At 51.4% G+C, this 25,594-nt stretch overlaps 8 protein-coding genes across 8 annotated transcripts; 3 read left to right on the forward strand and 5 right to left on the reverse strand.

The window, feature by feature from the left end:
• Positions 1-1,219: 1,219 nt before the first annotated feature.
• Positions 1,220-2,843, reverse strand: ASPBRDRAFT_56991 (ubiquinol--cytochrome-c reductase subunit 2; the record flags this gene model as incomplete). Its single annotated transcript, XM_067627665.1, has 4 exons — positions 1,220-1,315; positions 1,384-2,225; positions 2,309-2,483; positions 2,577-2,843. 4 exons carry the CDS (start codon positions 2,841-2,843, stop codon positions 1,220-1,222), a joined length of 1,380 nt encoding a protein of 459 aa, XP_067476546.1.
• A 359-nt stretch (positions 2,844-3,202) lies between these two features.
• On the forward strand, positions 3,203-5,759 carry ASPBRDRAFT_45602 (putative DNA directed RNA polymerase III subunit Rpc82). Its single transcript, XM_067625452.1, has 3 exons — positions 3,203-3,355; positions 3,428-4,414; positions 4,484-5,759. Exons 2-3 carry the CDS (start codon positions 3,701-3,703, stop codon positions 5,480-5,482), a joined length of 1,713 nt encoding a protein of 570 aa, XP_067476547.1. The 5' UTR covers positions 3,203-3,355; positions 3,428-3,700; the 3' UTR covers positions 5,483-5,759.
• Positions 5,760-6,214: 455 nt separating this feature from the next.
• On the reverse strand, positions 6,215-8,613 carry ASPBRDRAFT_131062 (phosphate-sensing transcription factor PHO4; the record flags this gene model as incomplete). The annotated part of the gene is made up of 3 exons (XM_067618293.1): positions 6,215-6,762; positions 6,874-7,927; positions 7,999-8,613. 3 exons carry the CDS (start codon positions 8,611-8,613, stop codon positions 6,215-6,217), a joined length of 2,217 nt encoding a protein of 738 aa, XP_067476548.1.
• Positions 8,614-8,733: 120 nt separating this feature from the next.
• Positions 8,734-9,172, forward strand: ASPBRDRAFT_272547 (uncharacterized protein). The gene has a single exon (XM_067622349.1). The coding sequence runs from the start codon at positions 8,855-8,857 to the stop codon at positions 9,104-9,106; it is 252 nt and encodes an 83-aa protein (XP_067476549.1). The 5' UTR covers positions 8,734-8,854; the 3' UTR covers positions 9,107-9,172.
• A 3,594-nt stretch (positions 9,173-12,766) lies between these two features.
• On the forward strand, positions 12,767-15,694 carry ASPBRDRAFT_45605 (uncharacterized protein). Its single transcript, XM_067625453.1, has 3 exons — positions 12,767-13,629; positions 13,700-14,158; positions 14,222-15,694. The coding sequence occupies exons 1-3, from the start codon at positions 12,891-12,893 to the stop codon at positions 15,199-15,201; spliced, it is 2,178 nt and encodes a 725-aa protein (XP_067476550.1). The 5' UTR covers positions 12,767-12,890; the 3' UTR covers positions 15,202-15,694.
• Positions 15,695-16,822: 1,128 nt separating this feature from the next.
• hsp90 (chaperone Hsp90) lies at positions 16,823-18,994 on the reverse strand (the record flags this gene model as incomplete). Its single annotated transcript, XM_067618330.1, has 2 exons — positions 16,823-18,670; positions 18,734-18,994. 2 exons carry the CDS (start codon positions 18,992-18,994, stop codon positions 16,823-16,825), a joined length of 2,109 nt encoding a protein of 702 aa, XP_067476551.1.
• A 2,284-nt stretch (positions 18,995-21,278) lies between these two features.
• On the reverse strand, positions 21,279-23,007 carry ASPBRDRAFT_130826 (NTF2 and RRM domain protein; the record flags this gene model as incomplete). The annotated part of the gene is made up of 3 exons (XM_067618262.1): positions 21,279-21,572; positions 21,638-22,615; positions 22,690-23,007. 3 exons carry the CDS (start codon positions 23,005-23,007, stop codon positions 21,279-21,281), a joined length of 1,590 nt encoding a protein of 529 aa, XP_067476552.1.
• A 1,727-nt stretch (positions 23,008-24,734) lies between these two features.
• On the reverse strand, positions 24,735-25,169 carry ASPBRDRAFT_130931 (uncharacterized protein; the record flags this gene model as incomplete). The annotated part of the gene is made up of 2 exons (XM_067618276.1): positions 24,735-25,049; positions 25,119-25,169. 2 exons carry the CDS (start codon positions 25,167-25,169, stop codon positions 24,735-24,737), a joined length of 366 nt encoding a protein of 121 aa, XP_067476553.1.
• Positions 25,170-25,594: the final 425 nt, after the last annotated feature.

Consider the following 25,594-nt stretch of genomic DNA (forward strand, 5'->3'; position numbering starts at 1 on the left):
CTCACTAATCATGGACTTATCAACTACTGCATATGTGGCTTCGCTGTTCCAGATTGGGTTAGGTGATGAATGGGACGATGGGTGTTGTAAGCACGTGTATTTGCTCTAGGCTGTTTAGCTTTGATCAAAGATATCTATCTTTCTACTGTATTGCCGTGCTGTTTATTGGGTTGTGTATCTAGGAACAGTAGGTAGTGTGGGTGCTCATAATACCATACATATGCCAATATTGGGTATTTTGGTGTTATGGAGGAAAATGATCTCTCAATGTCTGTCTCTTGTTGAGCCGCTGATGGATTTTTCATCCTGAAAAGGGTGGGTGAGGGGGGCTTGGTATTGTTTTCGAGGTAGGGTAGTGCCTTCATCTAGATTAGTAGTGGCAAACCTGTATATTAGGCAGGGGATTTTATACTATGCATATGCTATCCATAGAGAGTTGATAGTAATCCAGTATAGTATTATATATATTTGACCAACTAGTAGTACTGATATGCCTTAAGAGTTCGGGACGGGAAAGGTAATCGAACTGCCACGGTGACTATTGTGTTATATTCCGCTGGTAATGTCTACACTGAGTTTACGGATTTCTAGCTCTCGACCAGCTAGGCTGGTTGGTTTAGCTGGCAAGCCTCAGGCATGCGTAGTGTTGGGATATCGAATCATACGTCAATGCTGGTATAGCACGTAGGGAAGAATTGGAATGAGGAGAGGGGGTGGGAGGACTTTAATTGTGTTACTAGTTACTACTATTCCTGAATGAGGCGGATATATGTGTATATATATATATGTGACATCATGATACTGTCGTATATATATGCTAGTAGGGGTGACGACTCTATCGGGGTAGTACTGGGTGTAGGCTACTAGTATCATGATTGGTATATATAACCGAAGTCCTTCCGTTCCATCAAATACATCAACAGAAAATGAAGACCAGGGGAAACTCTATGCCAGCGAAGAATAAAGTAGCACAATCTGCAATTTAAACATTTAAAACTATCCACAGCATACTGCAAACCTACATCGCGCAGAGAGAGAGAGAGAGAGAGAGAGAGAGGTATTGAACAAAGATGGGTTAAGGTACAATTGTATTACAGACACACAACTACAGCCACATCACAAAAGAGAATATCTGCGGAAAGGTCGATCTAGACACATGATAAAAAAGGGGGTGTTCGGTTTTTTTCCAAAGCCAGTCTAATATGTATTGTATACATGTTTAAACAGTCAGACCAAGGTCCTCGCCATAGGGGAGCTGGAAGAGGTCTCCAACAGTGGCGACGGAGGCCTTGCCGGACAGGAAGGACTTGGCAACCTGTGTACGAAACATTAGCCGTTGCTTCCTAGAGAACAAGACAAGAAAAGGTGAAATGAGAAACTTACATCCTGGACCTGAGCCTCAGTGACGGCATCAATGCTCTGAGCAACCTCACCAATCTGGTAAGGCTTGCTGCCGTTGATGAGAGCAGAGCCGGTAGCCTCGAGACCAGTCTCAAGGGTCTGGGCGGACTCGAGAGCGCGGAACTTGGCGAGGGCAACGGCCTTCTTGATCTCCTCGCCGGCGACCTCACCGGCGGCAACCTTCTTGAGAAGGTCGACGGCGTTCTTACCAACAGAAGCGATCTGATCGGCCTTACCAGAGAGAGCAATGGTGAAGAGACCAGCATCCGAGTAGGCAAGGTTCTGGGTCGAGGCACGGACCTGGGAGAAGCCCTGGGTGGCCTGGGCGAGGAGGGAGAAACCGGGGGTCCACTTGATGGAGGACTCACCACCCAGGAGGGCAGCAAGGACGGAGGCCTCGGGCTTGTAGGCAGAGGTTCCGAAAGCACCGGAGCCAGGGAAGGCAATCACGAGGGCGTTGCCGGCCTTGGTGGAGATACGCTGCTCACCACCGTAGTACTTGGAGGCAGCGCTCTGGAGCTGGGCACCGCTGGGGACGGCCTTGAAGAAGTCACCAACCCACTTGGAGACATCCGCGGAGTTGGCACCGCTGCCAACAAGAGCGATGTTGGACTTGGCAAAGGCCTGCTGAGCGTACTCAGCCAGAGCCTCAGCGGAGAGGTACTTCTCGAGGGGAACGGTGGTCGAGGGGGTGATACTCTCACCCAGGCCACGGTGGAAGGCAACGGCGTGAGCGGCATCGACAGCGACGGCCTCGGAGTTGGCGGCAAGGGCCTGTTGTCTGTACTTGAGGGTCTTGAGGACAACCTCGCTCAACTCGTGGGCTGAGAAGCCGAATTAGACCGGTTCGTCTGACTTTGAGGGGGAAGGGGGTGACTGCTTGTTTCCCGTTGTCTCGCGTACTCACCTGCAAACTTGGTCTGAGAAGCAACCTCGGCGAGAAGTTCAGCGAAGTAGGGGAGATCGCCAGAGAGGAACTTGGCCTTGAGGACGACGTTCTCGCGAGAGTGTGTAGAGGAAACTTCACCGCCCAGCAGTTCGACTTCCCGATTGATCCGCAGTGCCGAGCGCTTCAGCGTAGACTGTCCATTGATAAGAAGAATTGATTAGAATGTGCCTTAGAGTGTAGTGTGATAGGGAGCGTAGATGTCGGATCGAAGCCAGGAAGGACGAACCTTGAAAGCGAACTGTTCGAGGGCATCGGAGAAGCCAGGGACGGGCTGGTAACGAGGACCAGCCTTTGCAACCAGAGCAAGGGTGCTGGTAGGGCCAGCAACCTCCCGGTTGGCGACCTTCACACCAGCAAACTCAGAGACATCGTACTGGAGACCAGGAATGGCAGCAGAGGCCATGCCCCGACGGCTGCTGGCGCCAGCAGCAGAGCACTGCTTCTGGAGCGCACGGGGCGCATTCCGGCTGAAAGTAGACCGCGACAGCATCATCGCATGTGTGAGAGAGATAGAGGAGGGCGAGGAGAGTGGTTAGCCGAGAAGCTCGACAGCAATTGGGAGGGTTGGGAGGAGTGGGAGCAGGGGAAGGCTGCTGGCGGTCGTTGGGCGGATCAGAAACGATGTCTGAAAAGCTTCAAGATGCCGGCTGGTCTTGATTACTCGCCCCGTGATTGGCCCGAAATGCGAGTGCGGGCGGAACCGGCTTTTCCTCGTCCTCCGAGTCACCTGATATCTTATGTGAGCAGTTGTCCCGTGCCCAATGAATGCCTCAGGCTGACAATCAGCCGTGACATTTTGCAGATCACGCTTTCTCTCCTTCTCCGATTGCCGAAAAAAAGTAGTCTATCCCATCTTGATCATCGTTGCTCCGACTTCCCCATTCTCACGCTTGTCGTTCCTTTCTTGTATTTTGCCTCATGCGATTCCCTCGGTGACCCTTCCCCTTCTTCTAGAGAATTGAAGCCATTCGCATTCTCTAGAAGCCATCCATCATGACTTCCCAAGTATGCGATCGATTCCCCTCCCCTCTCTTCCCGCCCCTCATCCCGTACCACTGCTAATGGTCCGAGTAACAGTACGCGGCGGAGCTATGTGCGCTCATGGTCGAGGATAATTTCGGGGAGCTTTTCGCGGTATGCTCGCATTTGCTCTTTTGGTAACCCGCTGCATTCATGGAGAACCATCTAGCCGATGTCAATTTGCGGGCCACATAGAGCAACAGGCTGACCGTTATCCGTCTTCGCCAGCGTATCTTCTCCACCCTCCAGCGATATGATCGGCTCTCATTACCGCGTCTAAAGTTCTACTCACGCCTCTCCGATCGTCAACTTCGCCATGGTCTTGCTGCCATGATTCAACACCACCTTGTGTACCATTATACTTCCTATGACGACGGCGTCACCTATTACGAACCAAACCTCCAGGCCGCGTACTATCTTGTTCGCTCCGGTAAGATCCTGGAGTTCATTGAAGAACGGCTTGGGAAGTATGCGGCTACCCTTATGGAGACTATCATGTTTCTCGGACACGCGCAAGTCGGCTACCTCGAAACCCTCCCCGAACTGCAACCCGCACCACATAAAGCAAATGGCGTGAAGCAGGAAACCGAAGGCGGCGAAATTGAAGAACAAACGAATGGCGATGATGAGCACACCTTTGAACAGCCGGCGCTTCTGCACCCCACTCTGAAAGCTCTGGCTTCCCATGGTTATATCTTCCGAGTGCGCGATGCGCAATTCCAAAGCTACGCCGACAATGCCCTGGATGCGGAACGTGCAATCAAGTCGCGACCAGATGTCAAGCAGCTAAAGGGTAAAAAGCTGGACGAAGCAGTCCTGGAAGGGACTGTTACTCTTTTGAAGGAAAAACTAGATGGCGATCTTACTCGCGGGCTCATGCATAACGGGTTACCCCGGGGTGCGAAACGGAGGCATGGCTCCGGGTCTGCGGATGCGTCAAACAAAAAGGCACGAATGGACTACGCCGATGCCGATGAGGATGAGGATGAGGAAGAGAACGAATGGTCGGATGACGACATGGGTGGGGATACCACTCCCATGGAGGTAAGACTCTGCATAATCTTCCTCTTCATATGTCTGTTCAAGGCCTGGACTGATGGAATTCCAAATTAGTTGGCAACTGTTGTCCGCGTGAACTACGAGAAACTTGACGTTGCTCTTCGGAACCGACGGTTTCTAGATCTTGCCGAGATGAACTCATCGCCAGCTACTACACAGGTCTATGAAGGCCTCCTACGACGCATAGAATACCAAACCAAGAAATGCCGAGACAGTGCTGAGATACCCCGTGAAGGAGAGGAAGGCGAGCAATACTCTGTCCCCATCGCTCTTAATGCGGTGACAGAAGAAGTCGACCCACAGTTGGACCTTGCAGGCTCCATAGGTCCCATGGAGATCTCACAGGCCATGAACAAACGTGGGAAGCGGCCTTTGGAGGACAGTGTTAATGGAACCGACCGTGAAGGATCAGAGGCCCCTAGCCGCACTTACGAGGTAGACCAACATCTTTCTCTGCTCTCGCAACCCCCCTACAACCTCACATCCAAGCGCGTAATCTCCGGCCTCATTACCTGGACCGTCGAGTTCCGCCACCTAGCGCGCAAGCTTCGCCACCTAGAACTGGAACGAATAATCGAAGCCCGCTACGGCGACGTCGCTTTACGAGTGATCCGCGTACTTCACGCCAAGGGCAAACTCGACGAGAAGCGCCTACAGGAGATCAGTCTTCTCCCATTCAAAGACCTGCGTCAAGTCCTCGCTAGCATGCAGTCCGGTGGGTTCGTGGACCTGCAAGAAGTTCCCCGAGACGCACAGCGACAGCCCTCTCGTACGATCTACCTCTGGTACTATGATCCGGACCGCATCCGGAGCAGCATTCTGGAGGACACGTACAAGGCTATGTCGAGGTGTATGCAGCGCCTGCGGTTTGAGCGGGACCGACTGAAGGAGTTCTTGGAGAAGACGGAGCGGAGTGACGTCAAGGGTAATGAGGAACGGTATTTGTCTCAGGCTGAGTTGACCCTGTTGGAGCAATGGAAGGCTAAAGAGGCCTTGTTGCTCGGGGAAGTGGCTCGGTTGGATGAGATGGTTGCAGTCATGCGAGACTACTGATTGGACTGATCGATCGCATTGTCTTTTCTTCTCTATCCATGGAACATGACATCTGAAACGATTTCACACATCATCACTATATGTCTTCAGGCATGCATATTATTGGATACGTCTAGATGGGTTGCCATAGGCAGTCTGCATCCAAACTCTTTGGTGGCTTTTCGCCTACGTCAATGTATACTATCAATACCAAAGTAACCTCCATACCCAATCTTATTTCATGAGAATACCGAGAGAATGCGGTCTAGATATAGGAACATTCAAAAGAAGAAAGCCCCCCCAGAAGCAAGTGTAACCACCCCGCGCGACAGGATAGCTTACGTGGAAGAACAAAGGTAGCCACCGCCACGCACTAAGCGCTGCTGAAAGCAGGAGGGGAAGAAGAAAAGGAAAAGGGCCATGTACAAGAAGTGAAAGGGGAGCAGGAAATGGCAATGGAGATGAAAAGGGAAAACATGTAGCTTCAAACCGGAACCCCCTCCCATTGACCCGTGCGAAGAGACAAAAACCACCCCGTATATTAACGTTTCAAGAAATGACAGAAGTAGCCACCATAACTCACAAATGAAAGCCATCAAGGTACGTGTAACGTTACCCGATTTTCCCAGTAAAACCCCGGTCTATACTTTTGCTCAAATTCACGCTCGTAACACATATCACATCATAGTGATCTCTAGGCAAGTGTCAGTCCAGCTCTAGAGTCAACTCGACTACGAGGTTTCAATCGTAGACTTATGCAGAGTTGCCTTTCTCGAAACTGGTGGTTGCCGAATCCGCCTCAGCGATATTTGCCGTTTGCCCATTCTCAGGGTTCATTGTGATATCATCACGCTTCTCCAGCCCCTTTCCCTCACCGAGACGTTCTTCAGCGGCTGCTAATTTGCCCTTTGTTTCTTCCAGTTCCTGTTTCAAGGCTTTGATATAATCAATAGCCATTTCCACAGTGCTAGCCTTGCTGATAGGTTGGTTTCCAGCCTTATCCTTCTCTTTCTCCTTGTCCTTTTCCTTTTCCCCTCCCTTGGCGTTGCAGATCGCAGCTTCTTTGGCATGCTTTAGCTGAACGAAAGAGGGCGGAATGAGGGTCTCAATCTCTTTAAGCGCATTATTTATGCGATTCCTTCGTCCCTGCTCTGCGAGTTTATGATTCGTCCGCTTTGAGCTCAGGTTCTCGGCCAAGGTTTCAGGGTAGGAGACTCCAGGCAAAAGAGTGCCGTCCAAGATATGCTGATAGTTCGACTTTGACGCAAGGTACAGGGCTGAAGTTTCGCTTGTAATGCCTCCTAGACAAGACTAATTAGCTCAAAATGCCACAAAGGCGTCCTGAGAGCAATTCTCGAGTCGATGATAGACTGCAGGACGATAAAGGCGCAGATTGCGTGAATAGCACTTACCATCTCCGCGCACCAGTGGCTGTATACTAGGGCTTATCTTGGGACGTAGATTAGGGCTAGGCTGAGACGAGCTGAGACTTTGCCGCTTACGGCCCAGGGGCCCTAATTTGGGCGTATCGGACTTCTTGGGCACCGGTCCGCTGGGGGAGGGCATGGCCAAAGAACGGGGGCTTGGCGCGATAGGATGGGAAGGTCTGTTGACCACTGGGGCAGACTTAGGTTCCATAGCAGGGGTAGCACTGCCCGGTGTGGTAGTCGACGAGGTCGAGTCCGCCCGTACTGTGGTGTCGATGCGGCTCACTTGGGGTCTGGAAACTGATTCATATGAGGTAGCTGCTTCTGGAAGGACAACATCTTCCATAATATCGTCATGTGGCTCAGAGGGAGCAGGTCTGGACACGACTGCCATCGGGCCAGTAGAGGCATTGCTGTGAGGGGACCGTTGGATGCGCATCAGCAAAGCCGGGGTTGCGGGTTCATTGGTTTGCGGCATTTGGGTGGCCTGAGGGGCAATCGCGGGAGACTTGCGGGACGGTGGAAGAGCAGGTGGCGGCATCAATGGTTCAGATAGAGGCTCCGGAGAGACAGAATCTTGCCCAGAGCTCTCGTTACTCCCGTAGCGCAGACCACTACCACCAGAACTGCGAGATTTGCTACTTCCCTGGTCCTGGCTTAGACTGTTCAAGACCTCATCCGAGTTGATATTCAATAGAGACTTTTTCCGAGCCTGGGGCCGAACTGAAGGCGATTGTTGCTTTTTGGCGCGAGCGGAGAAGGATTTGGTGGTTGAGGGCTGGCGCCGATGTTTCCGCATCAGACCCGGTGAGGAAGGGGCGGATGACATAGGGAGTGCATTATCGGCTGGGGAGGGCACAAATCCCATGTCAGAGATTTGGCCGGTGTGAAAGGGGTAACCAGTGGGATTGGAGTTGTGGGCTTCGAGAGCCGGCGAGGTGAGAGGGGTGAAGTACTCCCCAGGGATGGTGTATTCGGGAAAGCGGAATTGACTTTCCAATGGGGTCATGGCAGGTGAGACAAGGGGGGTGTAAAGGGCCTGCGGAGAGCGGGTGCATGCATTAGATTATGCAGGCTGAATTCCAGGATTCAAAAAATGGTCATGCTTACCTGTTCGTCATTCATTCGAGTGAACCGCTCGTACATCTCATGATTATCATCGGTCCGGTGTGGGTGCGTGGCGGCACTTCCCTGGAGCTCGACACTGTTGGGGGTAGGTGGTATCACAGTCTGACCGTGAGGAACGTAAGCCTGTGTCGTCGGGTGCGAGTGGTTGGCAAGTTGGTGTGACTGTTCCTGCGTCGGTTGGTGCTGCTGCTGCTGTTGTTGTTGCTGCTGAGGGTGGAAGTACTGGGGTTGCGGAGGCTTGTGCGCATAGAATGCCGGGGTGACGGGGGCATTCGAATATGACGAGGGATGCGGCTGGCCCTGCTGCCCGTGGTTGGAGAGGTCGAGGGAGAAATCGTTGTTCATGAGATGGCCATAGGACGGCGGCTGTGTTGTAACGTTATCGGTATCCATGCGGACCAATTGTTCCTGTGCAGGTGCCGTTGTGACGGGCATGGACATGGAGACCGGATGGGCCAGAGGCCGAGAAGCGTGAGGGTCACTTGGCCCATGCCCCTCCATATCAGGGAACTGCATGCCAAACTCGAGGAAGTTGGTGAATTCATCATCGCCCGGGTTGGTCATATCCGACCAGGCCAGAGGGTGCTCTTGCTCCATGACGAGGAATGCTGCTTTCCCGAATGAAAGTAGAGAGCGGAAGACAAGCTGTTGAAGATGGCCGATCGGAAATGGGAATTTTGGGTGTGGGCGAAGTGAGGGCCAATCGTGCCGGAGAAAGGGAAAGAAAAGTCAAAAAGCAAACCCGGTAGGGCTAGGAATGAATGATTCTCGGGACCGCGGCGCGAAATAGAGGATAAACGGGGAGGGAGAGCAAGAAGCTCATCAAGGATTGCTGGGCATGGCGAGAGCGGTGACGATAGTGATGGTGATGATGATAAGGCTGAGCCCAAGCAGACGTAGTATGCAGAAGGTAGGAAGGGGGAGAGGTAAGGAAGAAGAAGAAGAGAAAGAAGGAAGAGAGAACGGCAAGGAGCAAGTAGCAAGTAGCAGAACGAGAGGAAAGGGTACCGGCGGTGATGGAGTGGGGGGCGGCGCGGCGGAAGAAAGAAAGAGCAGACAGAGCAGGCAGGATACAGTAAAAATGAATTGAGGAACTAAACTAAACCAAGAGAGAAAAGCAAAACCAAGAGATTAATCCCGCCGTAGTCGAGAATAAATTAAATTGGTTGTGATAATAATATAGCAGCAGAAATGGGAGTACCATTCAAGCCATGGTGGGAAGGTTAATTAGCGGACTGAGGGCGGCGGCGGGGGGGGCAACAGCGGCGCAGGAGATTTGGGAGGATTGAGGAGCGATAGAGTAACTGACTGGTAGTTACGTAGTAGTTAGTTAGTGGTACGGGGAAAAAAAGATGGAGGTGGCCGACGAAGGGGGAAGGAAACCAGTGTGGGTAATTCTCGGAGTCCCTTAGTGATAACGCTAAAGGTTAGTTCGACTTCGACCGGAGGAGAAAATGAACCGGGCAAGTGAAAGCTTGACGACGAAAGGGAAGGTTCCCACTTGAGACTAGACCACTGATCTTGCCTAAGCTGGTAGGTATGGTTACTATGGTCCTTGGGGTACCTTGGTATCGTATCACGATAACCAATACATTACTAGTGGTATCTCCGCCGTCCAATGGCACTAGAGTTATACTCCTTGTCTTTCATTGGGTATAGCGGCAGAGGCCATTCTTGCCTGTTTGGGACAAGCTCGTCTCAGAGCCTGGATTCGATCTAGCGCTTGGACTGGATGGTGACCTTCCGCCCATCCAGTCTGGCCGTCCTACGGAAAAATGGATACACTGAGTCCCAAGTGTTCCTGGGTTGACCCAGAAAACTCCCAATGAATTAGAGCAAATCTCTAGCACAGCCTTCCGCACAATGAAAGCTTAATTAGTATACGCACCCACAAATCGCCAACAATACGTATTGTTGGCGAGAGATATTTGCGCACATACTGCGGCCGGTGAACAATCATACTCTGGTTCGTGCAAATAGGACAACACTATTCATTCATCTAAATTTTCGAAGTGGGCCTTCGTGCCGTGGAACAACGGTTCTAGTAGTTTATGATTGTCTGCAGTTGTCCTGTGTGGCAGGTTTTATTGCAGTGTGTAGTTACTCTTCCTGCTCTTCATCTACCCTTTGGCTCTTCTCCGGTGCAACAGCTGTCGCAGCAATTGGTTTGTGGTCATATAATGATGAAGAATAACTATAATAACAACCGGGAGGATCGTGGGCAAGGCCCAGAATCTCAGCCGGGGTGTGAATGTGACAAATCAGCTCTCAAGAAGACAACCTGTCTCCCAGCCAGTGGTAAGTAGTAGTGTATGCTATCCATCCACGGAGGGCACCACCCCGGCTCCCCGGCCCCCCTACAGGAAGTACTAGTCTAGTGTACGGGTACCGTCTACAAATTAGAGCAGAGAACCTAGCAAGTAGCAACGAGTATCTAGGGGTCAGAATGGGGCCTTTCAAAGAGGGAACTTTTAAGCTAAAATAAGTTAATAACAGCACGATTTGACTCTTCGCGGAGTGGCTACCGGGACAATTGTTAGGTGCCCTCCAACTTTTTTACTCTGTCTTTGTCTTTGTCATTGTCTTTTTTTTTCCCCCCTCCCTTTTTTCTTCCAATGGCTGAAGTTGCCTACGGCCTACCAGTAGTGCAGGTACTAAATAAATTATCCGACTAGTACTCCGTAGGTAACAGCCAATTTCTTTCAATCCCAGGAAAGATGGCCTGAGCTCTGCATGCACATCTATAGCCAAGGCACTTAAGTCAAGGTCATCGCCTCGGCTACAAAAACGCATCGGTGATCATGATCTCAAATGCTGAAGAACATGGAAAAAGTCAAGGCCATCTATGCTCGTATGATATCCCTGGTTATTGAGGTCCATGCCACCCCATCGGAATACACTCTAATAAAAGAGCGCCTATAATGTTACTGTATTCATCTCCTTTTCTTTTTTTTTTTTTTTTTGCTCCCTCTGCCCCTCCCTGGTATACACCAACGCGTAACCAAATCCATCTCTCTACAGGCAGGTGTCACGGACAAATGTAGTAGTACCTTCACCCCCCCCAAAGGGTTACCTAAATAGGTGGGTAAATACCTCCTTGATTAAGTTCGCCGTCTCGAGCTGCCGAGAACTGCTCACATTATCACCTACCTTTTACGGAACTTCAGCAGCTGGATTAAAGCTGGATCGATTCCCAACCGGCCTCTGCGGAGCGCGGACATATTGCAAATGAAGCTACGAGACATAGCTTCTGCCCCTCTAAGCACCCTAGTCGGTCAACAAGGCACGATGGAAGCCGATGGGCGTCCGGTCTGCCGCCTAAGACCAGGCAAGTCTGGCCACTGGCGTGCCGGCTCGATATTATATTGTAGAATCGTCAAATCATGGTCTGACATCTCCTGGCGAGCTGTTGGCCATGCTCGGTTCACCTAGCGGTTTCGCAGGGTGGCGTTGACGAATACACTAAGGAAGGCTAGGCTAGCCTGCAGCCGAAGCATCTAGCAGTCTCTAGGTGCAGATTTGAAGCTAGTGCAAAGCCTATGCGGATTGCGGAAATCCTCTGAGACATTTGTCGGCATTAAATAGTGATATTTCTTCCGAAAGAGTTAATTAGCCATGTTTGCTGTCCCACGCCACGAGCCAGTTCGGTGAAATACCATCATCAATCCCCTGTTAATAAGACCAACTGGTGGTGCAACGAAGGGCTCGAGTTGTCTGTTCCTGTGTGAATGATATGGCAGGAATGCTGTGGATACAGGCTACCATAGTCTCAGTAGTAGTGAGTGACATCGAGGGAGGCAGGGAGAAGACGGGGGCTGTTCGTTCCGTCGTGCTAACCAGTTTCACCCCCAGCTCACCATGAATCAGCACAGGCAAGCTAGTGCCATTGAAGAGCAATTGCTCACGCGATCAATCTTGCAGTGGATGACGTTTTAGTTCTCACAGCCAGTCCAATTTGAAAGCGGGATCAAATCAGCCATGCCCACGAGGATATGGAGGCACTTGATTGTCGCGATTGGGCAGTTGAGAAGGGTGAAGCGTCCATGATGGCTGCCGTGTGCGGGATGTGTGTATCTAACGAGTATCGATAAAATACCGGGTTCCTGCACACCAGAGGGGGTCGGCAAATCCGATTCGGGTCATGGCCGCCAAAGGCTCGCACGCAAATCCCGACATACCTGAAGTAGTAACGTAATGTGCATTACTCATTGGATATGATCTAACGGGCATACAATTGATATCCAATGCTACTATTATTTGCCACGGTAGTTGTTGGTAACAATAGTAGGAAGGAACATGTATACAGGACAGCAGGCAGAAAATGATTTATTAAATGCCACTAGTTAACTACTCGGGTAATTGGGATCCCGCCAGATATGGCGCCGTTTCGTCGGAACGCTTCCCGACAGCCCCGATAACTAGATGGACTAAGCTACATGGCCATAGCAGAACCATACCCTCGGCAGTGGACAGAGCGGGTATACACTAGATACAGTGATCATTTTTTTTCGATTTCTCTACATCTCTACAATCCTCCCTGTCTTTACTCCTTAGGTCATACTGATGTACAGTAGTTAGTTAATAGTAATGCTTGATAGTTAGTAACTAGTTAACTAATTAGTCATGCCGGCATGTGCATGGCTGAGCTAATCATGGTGCGGGGTTCTTAGACACCCCCATCACGTGGCAGTCAGCGATGCCTGATGACATAACGGAGACAGAACGACCAGGCATCGGAACGTCGCTCCTTCAGGATGGAATGTGTGTCTCCTGTCCTCAACAACCACAAATCACGGACTGCGTATCTATTCGATGTCTGGCCACCGCAAGGTCTCTGTTGAGCTGCCGCTGTGACTTCTGTTTCTTCTCCCACCATGAGACCTCCCGTGCCAGATGTTGCGCTGCCTCGATCTCGCAAGGCCTCCATCGAGCAGCAGTGGATCGATCCCCGCAGTGCCGCCCCCGCGACCTTCTTTCTGTCCCGCAATCACGGTCTCGACCACGATGACGACCTCTCTTCAGAAGAGCCTGATGCTTCCAGGACGAGTATGTACGGGGTCCAAAGCCTTGAAGAAAGTATCCTCCAGTCTAGTCAATCTGCGTCTGTGTCCCAGTCAGATCAGATAGTCGGTAGTAAGCCCACCGGTGTGGAACCGATTTCCACTACGTTTCAATCTCCCAACCCCGACGGCAAGGAGGACGATGACGACCAGATTCCCGGCCTCCTCCGCCGCAGGTCAACACTCAAGCCTCTCGATACTCTTCAATCCAACAGACCGGATGCCTCTATTACCTCCGACCTGATCTCTCCCCGGCCCCTAACCCCTCTGAACCTCAGCAACCCCGACGACCCTTCATCTCTCCCCAGCAGTCCCAAATCTACTTCAAACCAATCTATGCGCCACCTAGATGAGATCTCCATCACAGATGACCTGAGTAGCCAGGCGGTTGCCTCCGGAGAAGAAGACAATGATTCTCGATCTGTCCACAACCCAGAGCACGATAGCACATCCCAGTTCATCATGCCAAGCATCAAGATGCCTAGCCGGAGGCCGTTCACATCACGCGGGAAGTCACTGGGAAGGTTCAAAATACTCGTTGCAGGCGCTTCCGGTGAGACTGCTTTCATATTCAATCTTGTTTTGTCTGTGAACCTGCGGGGTGCGTACTGACCGATGCTCAGGCTCTGGGAAATCATCCCTCATTAGGTCGATCTTCCAGGCTTGCGAGGACATTGTACACGTAGATGACTTCCCACCTACCGATAGTTTGACACCCTCACGGACGTCTCTCACGACAATCCAACTATCTCAAGCCCATAAACTACCATCATCAGCTACATCAGAAATCTACGCCAGTACCAAGCCGTACCCAGCTTGGTGGTCAGATTTGGAAGACTCACGCGTGCTGCGCCGTAGGAGAAGTACGGGCGATGTGGTGCTAGAACGCAATATTTGCTTTGTTGATACACCTGCAACCTCCCCGAGTGGCCTCGGACAAGTGGATGCCATCATACATTACATACGTCAACAGCTATCTCGCGTAACAACGGCTTTTGATACCTGCAATCACGACTTCCAAAACCTGCTTGCAGGACAAGGTGGCACCCAAGTTGATGCTGTACTCTATCTCGTTTCTGCAGGTATGTAGCCTGAGCATTCGGTTGGTTCACTCTGGTTGAACAAATGAGCTCACGTACCATCAGATACCTTTGCGGCAGACATGGAATGCATTGACATGCTATGCGAATGGACCAATGTCATCCCTCTAATATCCAAGGCGGACTTGTTGGCTCCCGAGCAAATTTCTACACTGAAGTCGGACTTCTACAAGCATGCCCAAGCCACTCCGGCCAAACCCTTCCTTTTTGGAAACACATGTCTTGGCTCAGATGACTTTGACGGGCAATTGCCTTTTGCGGTATCATCGGCAAAAGTCAGTGATGACGAGATTATGGATGCTAGCACTTTAATGAGTCCCGATTATGTCCAACCCCTGGTGCCATCCGAGTTGACCTTGTTGGTCCAGCGGATGTTCGACGCCGAGAATATCACCTGGATGCGGCACTCAGCTGCAAAGAAACTAGCCCAACAGCAACGAGAGAATTTCTGGCAACGCCCAAATCGCCCCCAATTCAATACACAGCCATTCAATCAGGGTTCAAGTCGGGGCTCTCCCAGCTACACTATGGCTCGGATAGCAGATCATACGCGACAGGAGGAGAAAATGGCCCGTTTGCAGTTGGCAAAGTGGGCAACTGAGTTACAGCAAAGTCTCAAAAATGAACGAGAGAGATACGCTGCCATGGCAAGGGGCGAGCGTGCCGTCTGGCTCACGGAACGGTTAAGCGAGTGCGTAGTAGACGGGTCTTTAGTTCCGATTACACAAACGCCGGGCTTTTGCGGACTCCACGCTCCTTTGGAGAAAGCCAGCGGGGGCAGTCTTCTTGTTCGAGCGCAAAATGGGCAGAATGTGGAGTACCACCTTGCCCGGATTCGCCCGCAAGATCCTTTGGGACTTGTGTGGTTGTCCGAGGACCTGAAGCGGCGGGGCTGGGCCATTGTTCAGATCGTGGGCTCCTTTGGAGTTGTCGGAGGGCTGGCTCTTTGGCTTGCCAAAGCATGGGGGCTATCCTCGCGCAGTCTCTCTGATTGGCACTTTGACTGGTGTGTTTCAACTGATTAAAGTGACTAGGTCACTACTTACTTGGGGGGGCGGGAGGCATTTTACCTCCGTATCCCCTTACTCTCTCTCTTTTCACCCTATTATTTCCTATAATTCTCCTCTCCGATCATGGAACTACAAAATCTGGGAGCCACATATGTTGTCGAGGCAACAGGCGTCAACTGGATTGATTCGCATGCAAGCAAACCCCGGCGTTATTCACAGACAGGTTTCTACTCTCCCACATCTTTCCTCCCGTCTCTCTCTATCTCTTTTTTCGTCTCCCAACCCTCGTCCACCCACTCAATACTCCTTTCTGACCCTTCCCAACTGCACACATTTCCCCCTCAAGTCACATCTAATGAAGATATGTGCTCAATGTACTCACGAACCACAATTCAACTCACCAGGAGGGAAGGCCAGGTGCCCAATCCGTCCATCTATATGCCATGTCTCCTTGCTTGATCAAATCCCCTTTAGGTAGCTTTACAATCAATCTACTCATAATATGGACGAAGTGGGAAGTTCTGAATTCCCTCATAGTAATTTATATGTAAACCTCATAGCTAGTAGTTCAGTAGTTAGTAAATAACATTGCTATCTGAGAACTCATGACTCAAAAGTAGTCACTACTTAGTTTACTACTTACTTCCTATATACTACATACATATCCTTGGACTCTGACCGTAGTTTAACATTATTCCTTACTTTTCCTTACTTCATTGCTCACTTAGTACTTGGTTCTTTCCCTCTCCCTCCCTCTTGAATTACCTTACTTAACTGTACTGTTCACTCACTACTTGCCGATAGTAACTACTACTACTACTACTACTACTACTACTAGTAGCAAGCTACTTAGTAGTATAATAGTATAGTAGTTAGTAAGTAGTCTGTTTATTGGCAGCGAACCTGAGCTGACCTGACTGACTAATTGATGGATGTTGGACCTCTTTCTTACCCCCCCCCCCCCCTATTTAGTTTCTTCGAGAAGTAGATAGATGCCTATTCTAGATATGGTCGATGTATGGTTATGAACGTAGTGTCATGTCATCATCATCCGTTGAAAGATTGATCCAGATAACTTAGCTGTAATCAAAGTTCGTTGCTTGGTATCTACATAGGTATGTAATGGGAAGGAGAAAAAGGAAGCAAAAATGGAGAAAGAGAGTCGACGACAAGTGTTTGTTTGTCTTATTCTGGGCTTCGGGAAGTAAGATTGCGTCTAGCTGATCGGTTTTGTCTAGCCAAGTCGAATTTTACTATTGCTACGCTATACTACGGCCTTCTAAGTGCTGAGAGCAATAGGTTGAACGGAGAAAGCTTTTATTTCTCGAAATAAATCTACCGTACTGACATCACAAGCGTATCAGACGGAATGTATTTAGGTTGGGGGTAGTAAACGCTCAAAACGCCGAAAAAAAGGGTAGAATTCGTAATTCAATAATAGAAAAAAAGAAAAAGAAACAAAGGAAAACCGTCCTTTGCCGTTCCGATTATTAATCGCAATATCGTTCAGTGAATATTTAGATCCCTGATGCAAATACCGCTGGAACAGTTTCCGGGTCATGAAAAAAAAATAAATCAGTTACATCTCATTCCCATTTTGCTCGAAAAGAAGATCGTGACATCATGCGGTCAACATTTAGTCAACCTCCTCCATGGAGCTCTCGGCGGCAGCGGCGGCAGGGGCAGCCTCCTCAGCAGCCTTCTCCTCGGTGGTCTCAGCCTCCTCATCGATGTTCAGACCAAGAGAGACGAGCTTGTGGATGCGCTCAGCGAAGCTGGCGGGCTCCTCAATGGTGAAACCAGAGACCAGGAGGGAGGTCTCGAAGAGCAGCTGAGTGATGGACTTGACGGTACGGTCACCCTCGCCATCGGCCTCAACCTTCTTGCGGAGCTCCTTGATGATAGAAGACTTGGGAGAGATCTCGAAAGTCTTCTTGGAGGACATGTAAGAGCTCATGGAGGTGTCACGGAGGGCCTGGGCCTTCATGATACGCTCCATGTTAGCGGACCAACCGAACTGGCCGGTACGGATGGCGCAAGGAGAGCCAACGAGCTTGTGGGAGACAACGACCTTCTCGACCTTGTCGCCGAGGATGTTCTTGAGGCTCTTGGCGAGACCCTCGAACTCCTTCTCCTCCTTCTCGCGCTCGGCCTTCTCCTCCTCGGACTCCTCAAGCTCGAAGTCCTTGGTGATGTCGACCAGCTTCTTGCCATCGAACTCCTTCAGCTGAGTGAAGGCGTACTCGTCAATGGGGTCAACCAGGAACAGAACCTCGAAGTTCTTCTGCTTGAGGCTGTCCAGGAAGGGAGACTTGGCAACAGCCTTGATGGACTCGCCGGTGATGTAGTAGATCTGCTTCTGGTGCTCGGGCATACGGGTGACGTAGTCGGCGAGGGAAGTAGCCTCATCACCAGACTTGGTGGACTGGTAGCGGAGGAGCTTGGCCAGAGTGGGACGGTTCTGGGCGTCCTCGTGGATACCGAGCTTGATGTTCTTGCTGAAGGCAGAGTAGAACTTGTCGAACTGCTCGCGGTCCTCAGCAATCTCGGTGAAGAGCTCAAGGGTCTTCTTGACGATGTTCTTCTTGATGACCTTCATGATCTTGTTCTGCTGGAGGGTCTCACGGGACAGGTTGAGAGGAAGGTCCTCAGAGTCGACAACACCCTTGACGAAGCTGAGCCACTCGGGGATGAGGTCAGTGGCATCATCAGTGATGAAGACACGGCGGACGTAGAGCTTGATGTTGTTCTTGGTCTTCTTAGACTCGAACAGGTCGAAGGGAGCACGCTTGGGGACGTAGAGGATGGCACGGAACTCGAGCTGACCCTCGACGGAGAAGTGCTTGACAGCCAAGTGGTCCTCCCAGTCGTTGGAGAGGGACTTGTAGAAAGCAGCGTACTCCTCCTGGGTGATGTCGGCGGGGTTACGAGTCCAGATGGGCTTGGTCTTGTTAAGCTCCTCCTCCTCGATCTTGCTCTCCTTGACGGTCTTGGTCTTCTTCTCCTTCTTCTCCTCTTCCTCATCAACCTCCTCGATCTTGGGCTTCTTCTCGTCACCCTCTTCCTCCTCCTTGGTCTCAGCCTCCTCATCGGGGACCTCCTTCTCGGTCTCCTTCAGGACGTGGAGGTAGATGGGGTAGGAGATGAACTCGGAGTGCTTGCGGACAACCTCCTTGACGCGGCTCTCGTTGAGGTAGTCGGTCTGCTCATCCTTCAGGTGGAGGATGATCTTGGTACCACGGCCAAGCTGCTCACCCTCGGTGTCCTGGGTGAGGGTGAAGGTACCACCGGCAGCGGACTCCCAGATGTACTGCTCGTCATCGTTGTGCTTGGAGATGACGGTGACACGGTCGGCCACAAGGTAAGCAGAGTAGAAACCAACACCGAACTGACCGATCATGGAGATATCAGCACCAGCGGAGAGAGCCTCCATGAACTGCTTGGTACCAGAGCGAGCAATGGTACCGAGGTTGTTGATGAGGTCCTAAAAAAGCCCAAAATGTCAGAAACCATTGTAGAGAGAGCGCAGGGAGCGATGAAAACTTACAGCCTTGGTCATACCGATACCGGTATCACGGATGGTGAGGGTCTTGGCCTCCTTGTTGGGGATCAGGTCGATGCGGAGATCCTTGCCCGAGTCGAGCTTGGAGGGGTCGGACAGGGACTCATAGCGAATCTTGTCCAGAGCATCGGAGGCGTTGGAGATCAGCTCACGCAGGAAAATTTCCTTGTTGGAGTAGACAGTGTTGATGATGAGAGAGAGGAGCTGAGAGATCTCAGCCTGGAACTCGAAAGTCTCGGCGGACATGGTGACGGTAGTGAGGAGAAACTGGTTTCTGAAGGAGGGGTAGGAGATGTCAGTATAAAAAGAGGGTACGGTTTGAGAAGAAGCGAAACAGCAAGCTCCTCCAGATGATGTCTGAAGTGGAGAAGGAAAAGTTGAAGAGGAAAAGGGAATTGGGAAACTCTTTATATTTGTTGACAAAGAGGGAAGGCAAGAAAGGGCAGAAATTTCTAGAAATCTGGTCTTGCCTCCCGCGAGCCAGGTTTACACGCAAACGGTAGTGGCTGAGTCAGAGCTCCAGGTGGGGAGAATTGAACGAACTAGTGTATACTGACCTAAAACGGATTGAAGGTGGGAGTTGGATGGGAGGGGAATGGAGGAATCACGAACACAAGTAGCGGGAGGATAGGAGATAAGAAAAGAACTGCCCACGAGGTGACAGGAATGAAAAGGGAGATGGAGAGAGTAGAGGGAAGATTGATTAGAGAAGGAGGAGAGGAAAGAAGAGTTTGGAAAAAAAAGCTGTCGAACAGAAGGGAAAAGGCGACGGGGCGGGACCTTAATGTTCTTTGGGCGGACCGTCACAAAATTTCGGTGCGGCGTTTCTACGGCGATCCAGCAACTTCCACCGATTCCACGCTGCTCCTCTGACGGTCGACGCAGTCCTCCCGGAGTCCCAAGGATGTTCCAGCGCCTTCCAGCTGCGGGATCTAGATGCTTCTGCCCGCACCTTTCCAGGCACTAACCGGCCCTGTCTCTCCCCTTTCTTCGGCGTCTGCCAGCCCCAATGGTTATGCTCCGTGTGACTTGGTACTGTAGCCCTGGAATTGCCCCGATCCGATGGCCAGGGGGACTTGCCCCAGATGTTCTTCATGGTTCCTTTTCCCTGATGGCGATAACTTCCGGGGCCAGATCTGGCTGCCTGAGGCTCACTATCTAGAACGTTCCGCTTCCACCCCCTCCATTCACGGGTTCCCCAGCCAATCCAGTCTTGCTGTCACTCTGACCGCTTTGTGCCCTTTCCATCAGTTACGGTGTTACCACGGCTACCATTTGAAGTACTACTTCACTGGATGTATCACAGTATCACTACGTACTTCAAGTTGTTTTGTTGCTCCCTGCCAGGCATGCCGTCAAGAAGATACCCATGCAGTAATTCCGAGGTATCTACGTAGTTACTGTCTCCATAGTTGCTCCTAGTGAGCTTGCCTCCCCTTGATGTCTCCGGTTGTTTCTGGAATGGTCCATCAACTTGGAGATTCATTACAGGAACCTCAATTGGATAGCCCCGTAACTAAAAGACTGACGTGATTCACTTGGGCCTCCAACCTTGCATGCATGCCCCGTCTACGCTACTTCGGCCAGCTGGGGACCTTGAGCACCCTTTATCGCTCCTTGTTTACGGTCCATTACTTCAGAGAATAGAAGGGATCACTGATTAGCGAAATTTCTGTGTTTGATTGTTTTCTGTAGTTGTCTTCAATCTCTTTTTTCCCCTTTTATCTCCGTTTTGCTCCATTGGTGGTTGCACAATTAGCAACATACTTCCGAGCCAACGCCGCCCGCGAGCCATCGCCCTACATGTAGCCCTCGCCCCGAGGGAGCTCATCTCCCAAAAAGCATGGCACATGACATAAGGAGACGTAGTAAGGAAGAAGCATTCAAGCAAGAAGCCATTCATTTACACTCCTCAAACATGACGAGGCCGAAAAAAAAAAAAAAGAAACAATGAACCAGAAGCCAGAGAAAGAAGGGTAACTAAGCAGGAGCCAGGACTGAGAAACCAGAGATGGATTGCGACGGTCGTCAACATGGTGGAGAAAAGAAGAAGATGGGTGAACAAAAGCAAGAGATATGGTGGAAAGAAATATGGGCATTCAGCTCGCTATGCTAAGAAGATAAGGAGCCATCAAAGAGGTGGAAAGAGATAAAAAAGTAGTCATGGCAACACAGGAAGAGGAAACCAAAGTCATGATGACGACCAAGCAGAGCCCAGTGAGAAGATGATAAGAAAACTTTTCCAACCGCTAATATGCACTGTGACAGAGGAGGGCCACATAACACATGTCATTATCAGTAAAGGGGGGGAGTAATACATGTCCTGGATCGCCGTGAGCATCTAAACCCGTATACCGTCTCAAGCCAGGAGGAAGGGCTAAGAAATCATATAAGGCTTTGTTAAGGGGGATAAAAAAAAAGAAAGAATTGGAAAAGAACGAAGCGGTCAAGGCCCACTGATATGACCACCGCTTACGCTCGCTCATCGTTCTTCGTTAGACGTCAGAAGTACTTTTGTTTGGGAAAGCTCTTAAGCAGCCTGGGCCTGGTTGCGACCCTTGGCGTTGACGTTGCCGCCACGGCCACGGGGAGCAAAGCCTCCGCGACCATCGCGCTGGAAGCCTCCCCGACCCTGGCTGCCCGCACGGTCACCACGACCACGGCCGGCGCCACCGCGGCCCGCACCGTAGCTACCGTTACCGAAGGCATTGGTACGAGGACGACGCTCCTCCACGTAGATCTGCTCGCTTCCAATCTGGTGGGGGTTGGCAGCAACAGCGGCGGCATAGCCAGCGGCATCACCGAATTCAACAAAGGCGCAATTCTAGATACAAAAGTCAGCTTTTCCTTCCCTGATCCAAACCATGGGTGCATTAAGAGGCGACATACCTTAGCACGGCTCACATCAAAGTGCTTCAGCTTGCCAAAGCGAGACAGGGTCTGCTTGAGCAAGGTCGCATCAACCTTCTCGGTGACATTCTTGATGTAAGCGAGAACGTTCTCCTCACCCGCACGGGACTGGGTCTTCTTGTGATCATGGCCCGCAGTCTGCCAGCCAGAACCGTCAGTCGAGGAAGGCTGGCTGGGCGCGGCTTCTGGGGCGGGAGCAGCAGGGGCCGCGGGAGCAGGAGGAGCGGCGGGGGCGGGAGCCGTGGACTGAGCAGAGCTGGCAGCGGGAGCAGGCTTTACCGGAGCAACGGGGACAGCGGGAACAACAGGGGCCGTGGCACCAGACTTGGAGGCAATGTTGGCCCAAGTCTTGGGGAGCGCCTTAGCGGGAGCGCTCTCCTTGACCGGAGCAGGAGCTTCCTTCTGCTCGGGCACAGGGGTGGGCTCGGGAGTGGCGGGCTTCTCAGCCTTGGGGGCCTCAGGCTCAACCGGGGCAGCAGCTTCCGGTGCAGCTTCGACAGGAGTCTCCTGAGCGGCGGTCCCATTGGTCTGGGGAGCAGCCTCCTCAACGGGCTCAGCCTCAGCAGTCTGCTCGGCCTCCTCGAGCTTCTCGTCGACCTTAGCCACGGCAGGCTCACTGTCTACCTGGGCCTTCTCGGGCTCCGGGACAGTCTCAGCCACAGGCTGTGCGGGCTCTTCAGCAGCCGGCTCCTCAACCGGAGCAGCAGGGGCAGCTTCTTCTTGCTCAATCTCCTCCTCATCGACGAGATACCGGAAGATATCGTTGAGGACATAGTAACCGTTAGGCTGTTCCGCCAGCACGAAAGTCTGCACGAACTTGCGGGAGGGCTCGGACCGGTTCGAGATCTCGCCGATCACAGAGATCAGGATGTTATCGAATGAGGCCTGGGAGTCGACGTTCAAAACACGGACCTTGCAGTCTTGGAAGTCAAGCTGCTTGATCTTATCATTGATAGCCTGTGACGACGATGTCAGCGAATCAAATGTTACTGGACAGGAACCCATCCCATGGAGTCGAGACGTCGACGCACCTTCTGGCCCACAGCGACCTGAACGGTTTCAGCTTCGGTGCCAAAAACGAGCTGAGAACGCCGGGAGTAGAAGAGGTGAAGCTTTTCCGGACTACGGCTCATGTTGGTATAGTACTGCTCCACAAAGTACCAGCCAACCTCATCCTTCGAAATACCATTCTTCTGGTCATTTGCGGGGGCGTTCGAGGGAGTGGAGGAGGGCGCAGGCTGGAAGCTGGCCGCGCTGTTGACATTTGCGGGGGCGTGGTTGAAGGAGTCGGGGTAAGCGTGTTGCGCAGGGTAGCCGCCGTTGATAGGAGCCTGAGTCGTGTCGGCCATTGTGGAATGAATGAAACTTGGAGGTTCGAGAAAAAGAAAGAGAAAAGTCTAAGAGAGACGGGCCAAGCAAAGAATATGCTGGATACGATGCGAGACTTGATGCGGCGAGGGTAAGGGAAAAAAATCTAGTAAGAAATATTCCCCGATACTGGTATTTGTCAGTGCTTTTGAAGCTTGGACGTATATGGGCCATGGCTGAGAATTCGGGGCCACGATTGCAGGTGAAAAAATAGGGGACTTACAACGTAAAATGGGCGGACAAATTGCTCCCTGAAGGCGCAATGAGGTGAATCAGAAAGAAAAGAAAAGATCAATGAAAGGTAGAAGGGTGGCGCGTCGAAGTCGTGGAGGTGAATTAACAGAAAGAACCTTGTGCGATTCGGGAATTGAGTGTGCGAGGAAAAGCCCGAGGCAACAGATTCGGGAGGGAAAAAGCACGGGCAGAAGAGCGGCGGAGCTTGATTTAATAGGCAAAGAGGTGGAACCTGATAGGAAACTGGCTGAGGATGAGAATTGCAAGGAAAGATGAAGAGGAAGATGGGGTGATTGGGTATGTGTAGAGGAGGGGTGATGTTGTGTGTGTGGATGAAGAAGTGTGGTGAGGGAAGTTAAGTTTGGGGAGTGTGGTAAGTACAGCTAGTAGGTAGTAACAGGGTGGACGGAGAGACACGAGAGGTTGCTGAGAGCAGCAGCGCAGAAAGCCGACTTTGAGGTCAAGGCCAGTCAAGCCGTTCGTTTTTGCTGGTGTAAAATCCAGCGCCGAACCCAGAAGTGCCCGGCGCTAGTCCTCTTCAGGACATGTCGCGCTTGGTCCCGGATTTACCGCCTACTGCTTCGGGTCATTATGATTCACGGGCGCATCTGGTCGATCGACTGAACCACCGCCATCAGTGATAGAATGTGATAACGGTGGTGGCAATACTGGAGCTGAATGGGGCTAATTACTCAGGGGATTATATTTACAGAAAATGAGACTGGATCTACAAGAACTTATTGAGGCTGGCACTTGGTAGTAGTACACACTGTAAACGAGATCACTGTCGGGTCTGTGTTGATGACGCAGTGAAACAATGCGGTAGGCCAGTCCATTTGCCATCCATGATATCAGCATGCGGTGGATTCAAGCCCCAAGAACAGGCCCGTTCATTGGCGATATGCTGGACCCTCGGCTGATAGCTTGTTCTACCACCATTTGGGGCGCACCGCCTGTATGTAAAACATACCCTCGCCAACCTTTTCATTGTATGTATCGGGGTTTGGATGCTTGATCGTTCCTATTTAGGGATATAGACACTACAAAGTCTATAGCTGTGTACAACATAGGTCACTGGCACATCGGCGTGCTCCTTTGTCACAAAGCAGAACGAAACTGACACAGTACCACACTCCCCAACAAACATCACAGAATTATCCCAGTAATCAAACAAGCAAACGGCTATCAGACAGTAGATTAGGGTTGGTAAACGCAGCGGAATTGCATCAAATCAAACGTGGATAGCTGGCTCAGAAGAGGGGGTATGATAGACAGGTAAAGATAAGCTTCTCATCAAGACGGGTATCGAACTCGGTCATAGAACCCGCCGCAGGGGGAGATCTGGCAAGCCGGGAAAACATGCAACATTAGAACAGCCGTGGCCCAGGCGGCCATGGGGACAGGGAGCAAAAATGCCAATCAAGGTATCAAAATGCAACTTTCGGTCAACACCACACGACACGTCTGCAACAACTCACGGGGCTTCCACCGCCGCCTTTTCGTTCAGCACGGGTTCTCGCATGACAGCGTCCTGGCTGGTCATCCGACGTCCAAGGGCGCGTTCCACCTTGGCACCCAATGCCAACTTGCTCAAGTTGTCGGTCTTCTCCGGGGTGGGAACGAAGCGCTGCTTCAGGAGGGGCTTATTTTCCAGGCGCTCCAGCCCGTCGCGGAGATTGTGGAAATCGGCTAGTCTGGGGTCTCCAGCAGGCAGACCTGCGAAGGTAGTTTCCGACGAAGCGACCGTAGGCGCTTCGCTGACAGTCGAGAATCGCTTGGAGGTACGCGCCTATGATCAAATCAGACGGAATTGCAACGGCAATAAGTGTGCGTGGATACGTAGTCCAAGTTGACTTACCGACTGGGCCATGATGGGTCTCTCAGATTCAAGCGATGTGTGTCTAGCCATGATCAGGACGGTGTAGGATGAGGTGGGTCGTATATCCCGTGCAGTTCAAAGCGTGTGCAGAATAGTGGAACAACAAAGGCTGCGAGGCTTCGGGGAAGACCGTACGTAACCTGTAAGATATGAATGTACCCCAGTCAGCAAGCTGAGAACTTAAAGAGAGGCGCGGACATCAAAAGAACAATTGCAGCAACACGAAAAGGACACGAGATCTGGGACAAGCAGACGAGAAGTCCAAAGTCGAGAAAATAAAGGAGGGAATAAAGGGCAGGCAAGGAATCAATAACTGATCGGGAGAGTTTTTTTTCTGGATTGGAAGAGTGATCCCGAGTGATTCAAGACACTTGATTGAGCCGGGATCAGCAGGACTGGAGAGAAGAGGGGTCCTCACCTTGAAGCGTTCAATTCCTTCCAGGGTCTCTATGCGA

Source organism: Aspergillus brasiliensis, assembly GCF_001889945.1.
Source record: "Aspergillus brasiliensis CBS 101740 unplaced genomic scaffold ASPBRscaffold_10, whole genome shotgun sequence".
Lineage (NCBI taxonomy): Eukaryota > Fungi > Ascomycota > Eurotiomycetes > Eurotiales > Aspergillaceae > Aspergillus > Aspergillus brasiliensis.

What these genes read in the sequence shown, in the direction of transcription:
- ASPBRDRAFT_45605 (XM_067625453.1), top strand. Translation starts at nt 12,891, where the DNA reads ATGAGACCTCCCGTGCCAGATGTTGCGCTGCCTCGATCTCGCAAGGCC. An exon ending in ACTCGTTGCAGGCGCTTCCG is followed by an intron (nt 13,630 to 13,699) that starts GTGAGACTGCTT and finishes ACCGATGCTCAG; the next exon opens with GCTCTGGGAAATCATCCCTC. An exon ending in ACTCTATCTCGTTTCTGCAG is followed by an intron (nt 14,159 to 14,221) that starts GTATGTAGCCTG and finishes ACGTACCATCAG; the next exon opens with ATACCTTTGCGGCAGACATG.
- ASPBRDRAFT_45602 (XM_067625452.1), top strand. Translation starts at nt 3,701, where the DNA reads ATGATTCAACACCACCTTGTGTACCATTATACTTCCTATGACGACGGC. An exon ending in GGGATACCACTCCCATGGAG is followed by an intron (nt 4,415 to 4,483) that starts GTAAGACTCTGC and finishes ATTCCAAATTAG; the next exon opens with TTGGCAACTGTTGTCCGCGT.
- ASPBRDRAFT_272547 (XM_067622349.1), top strand. Translation starts at nt 8,855, where the DNA reads ATGGCGAGAGCGGTGACGATAGTGATGGTGATGATGATAAGGCTGAGC.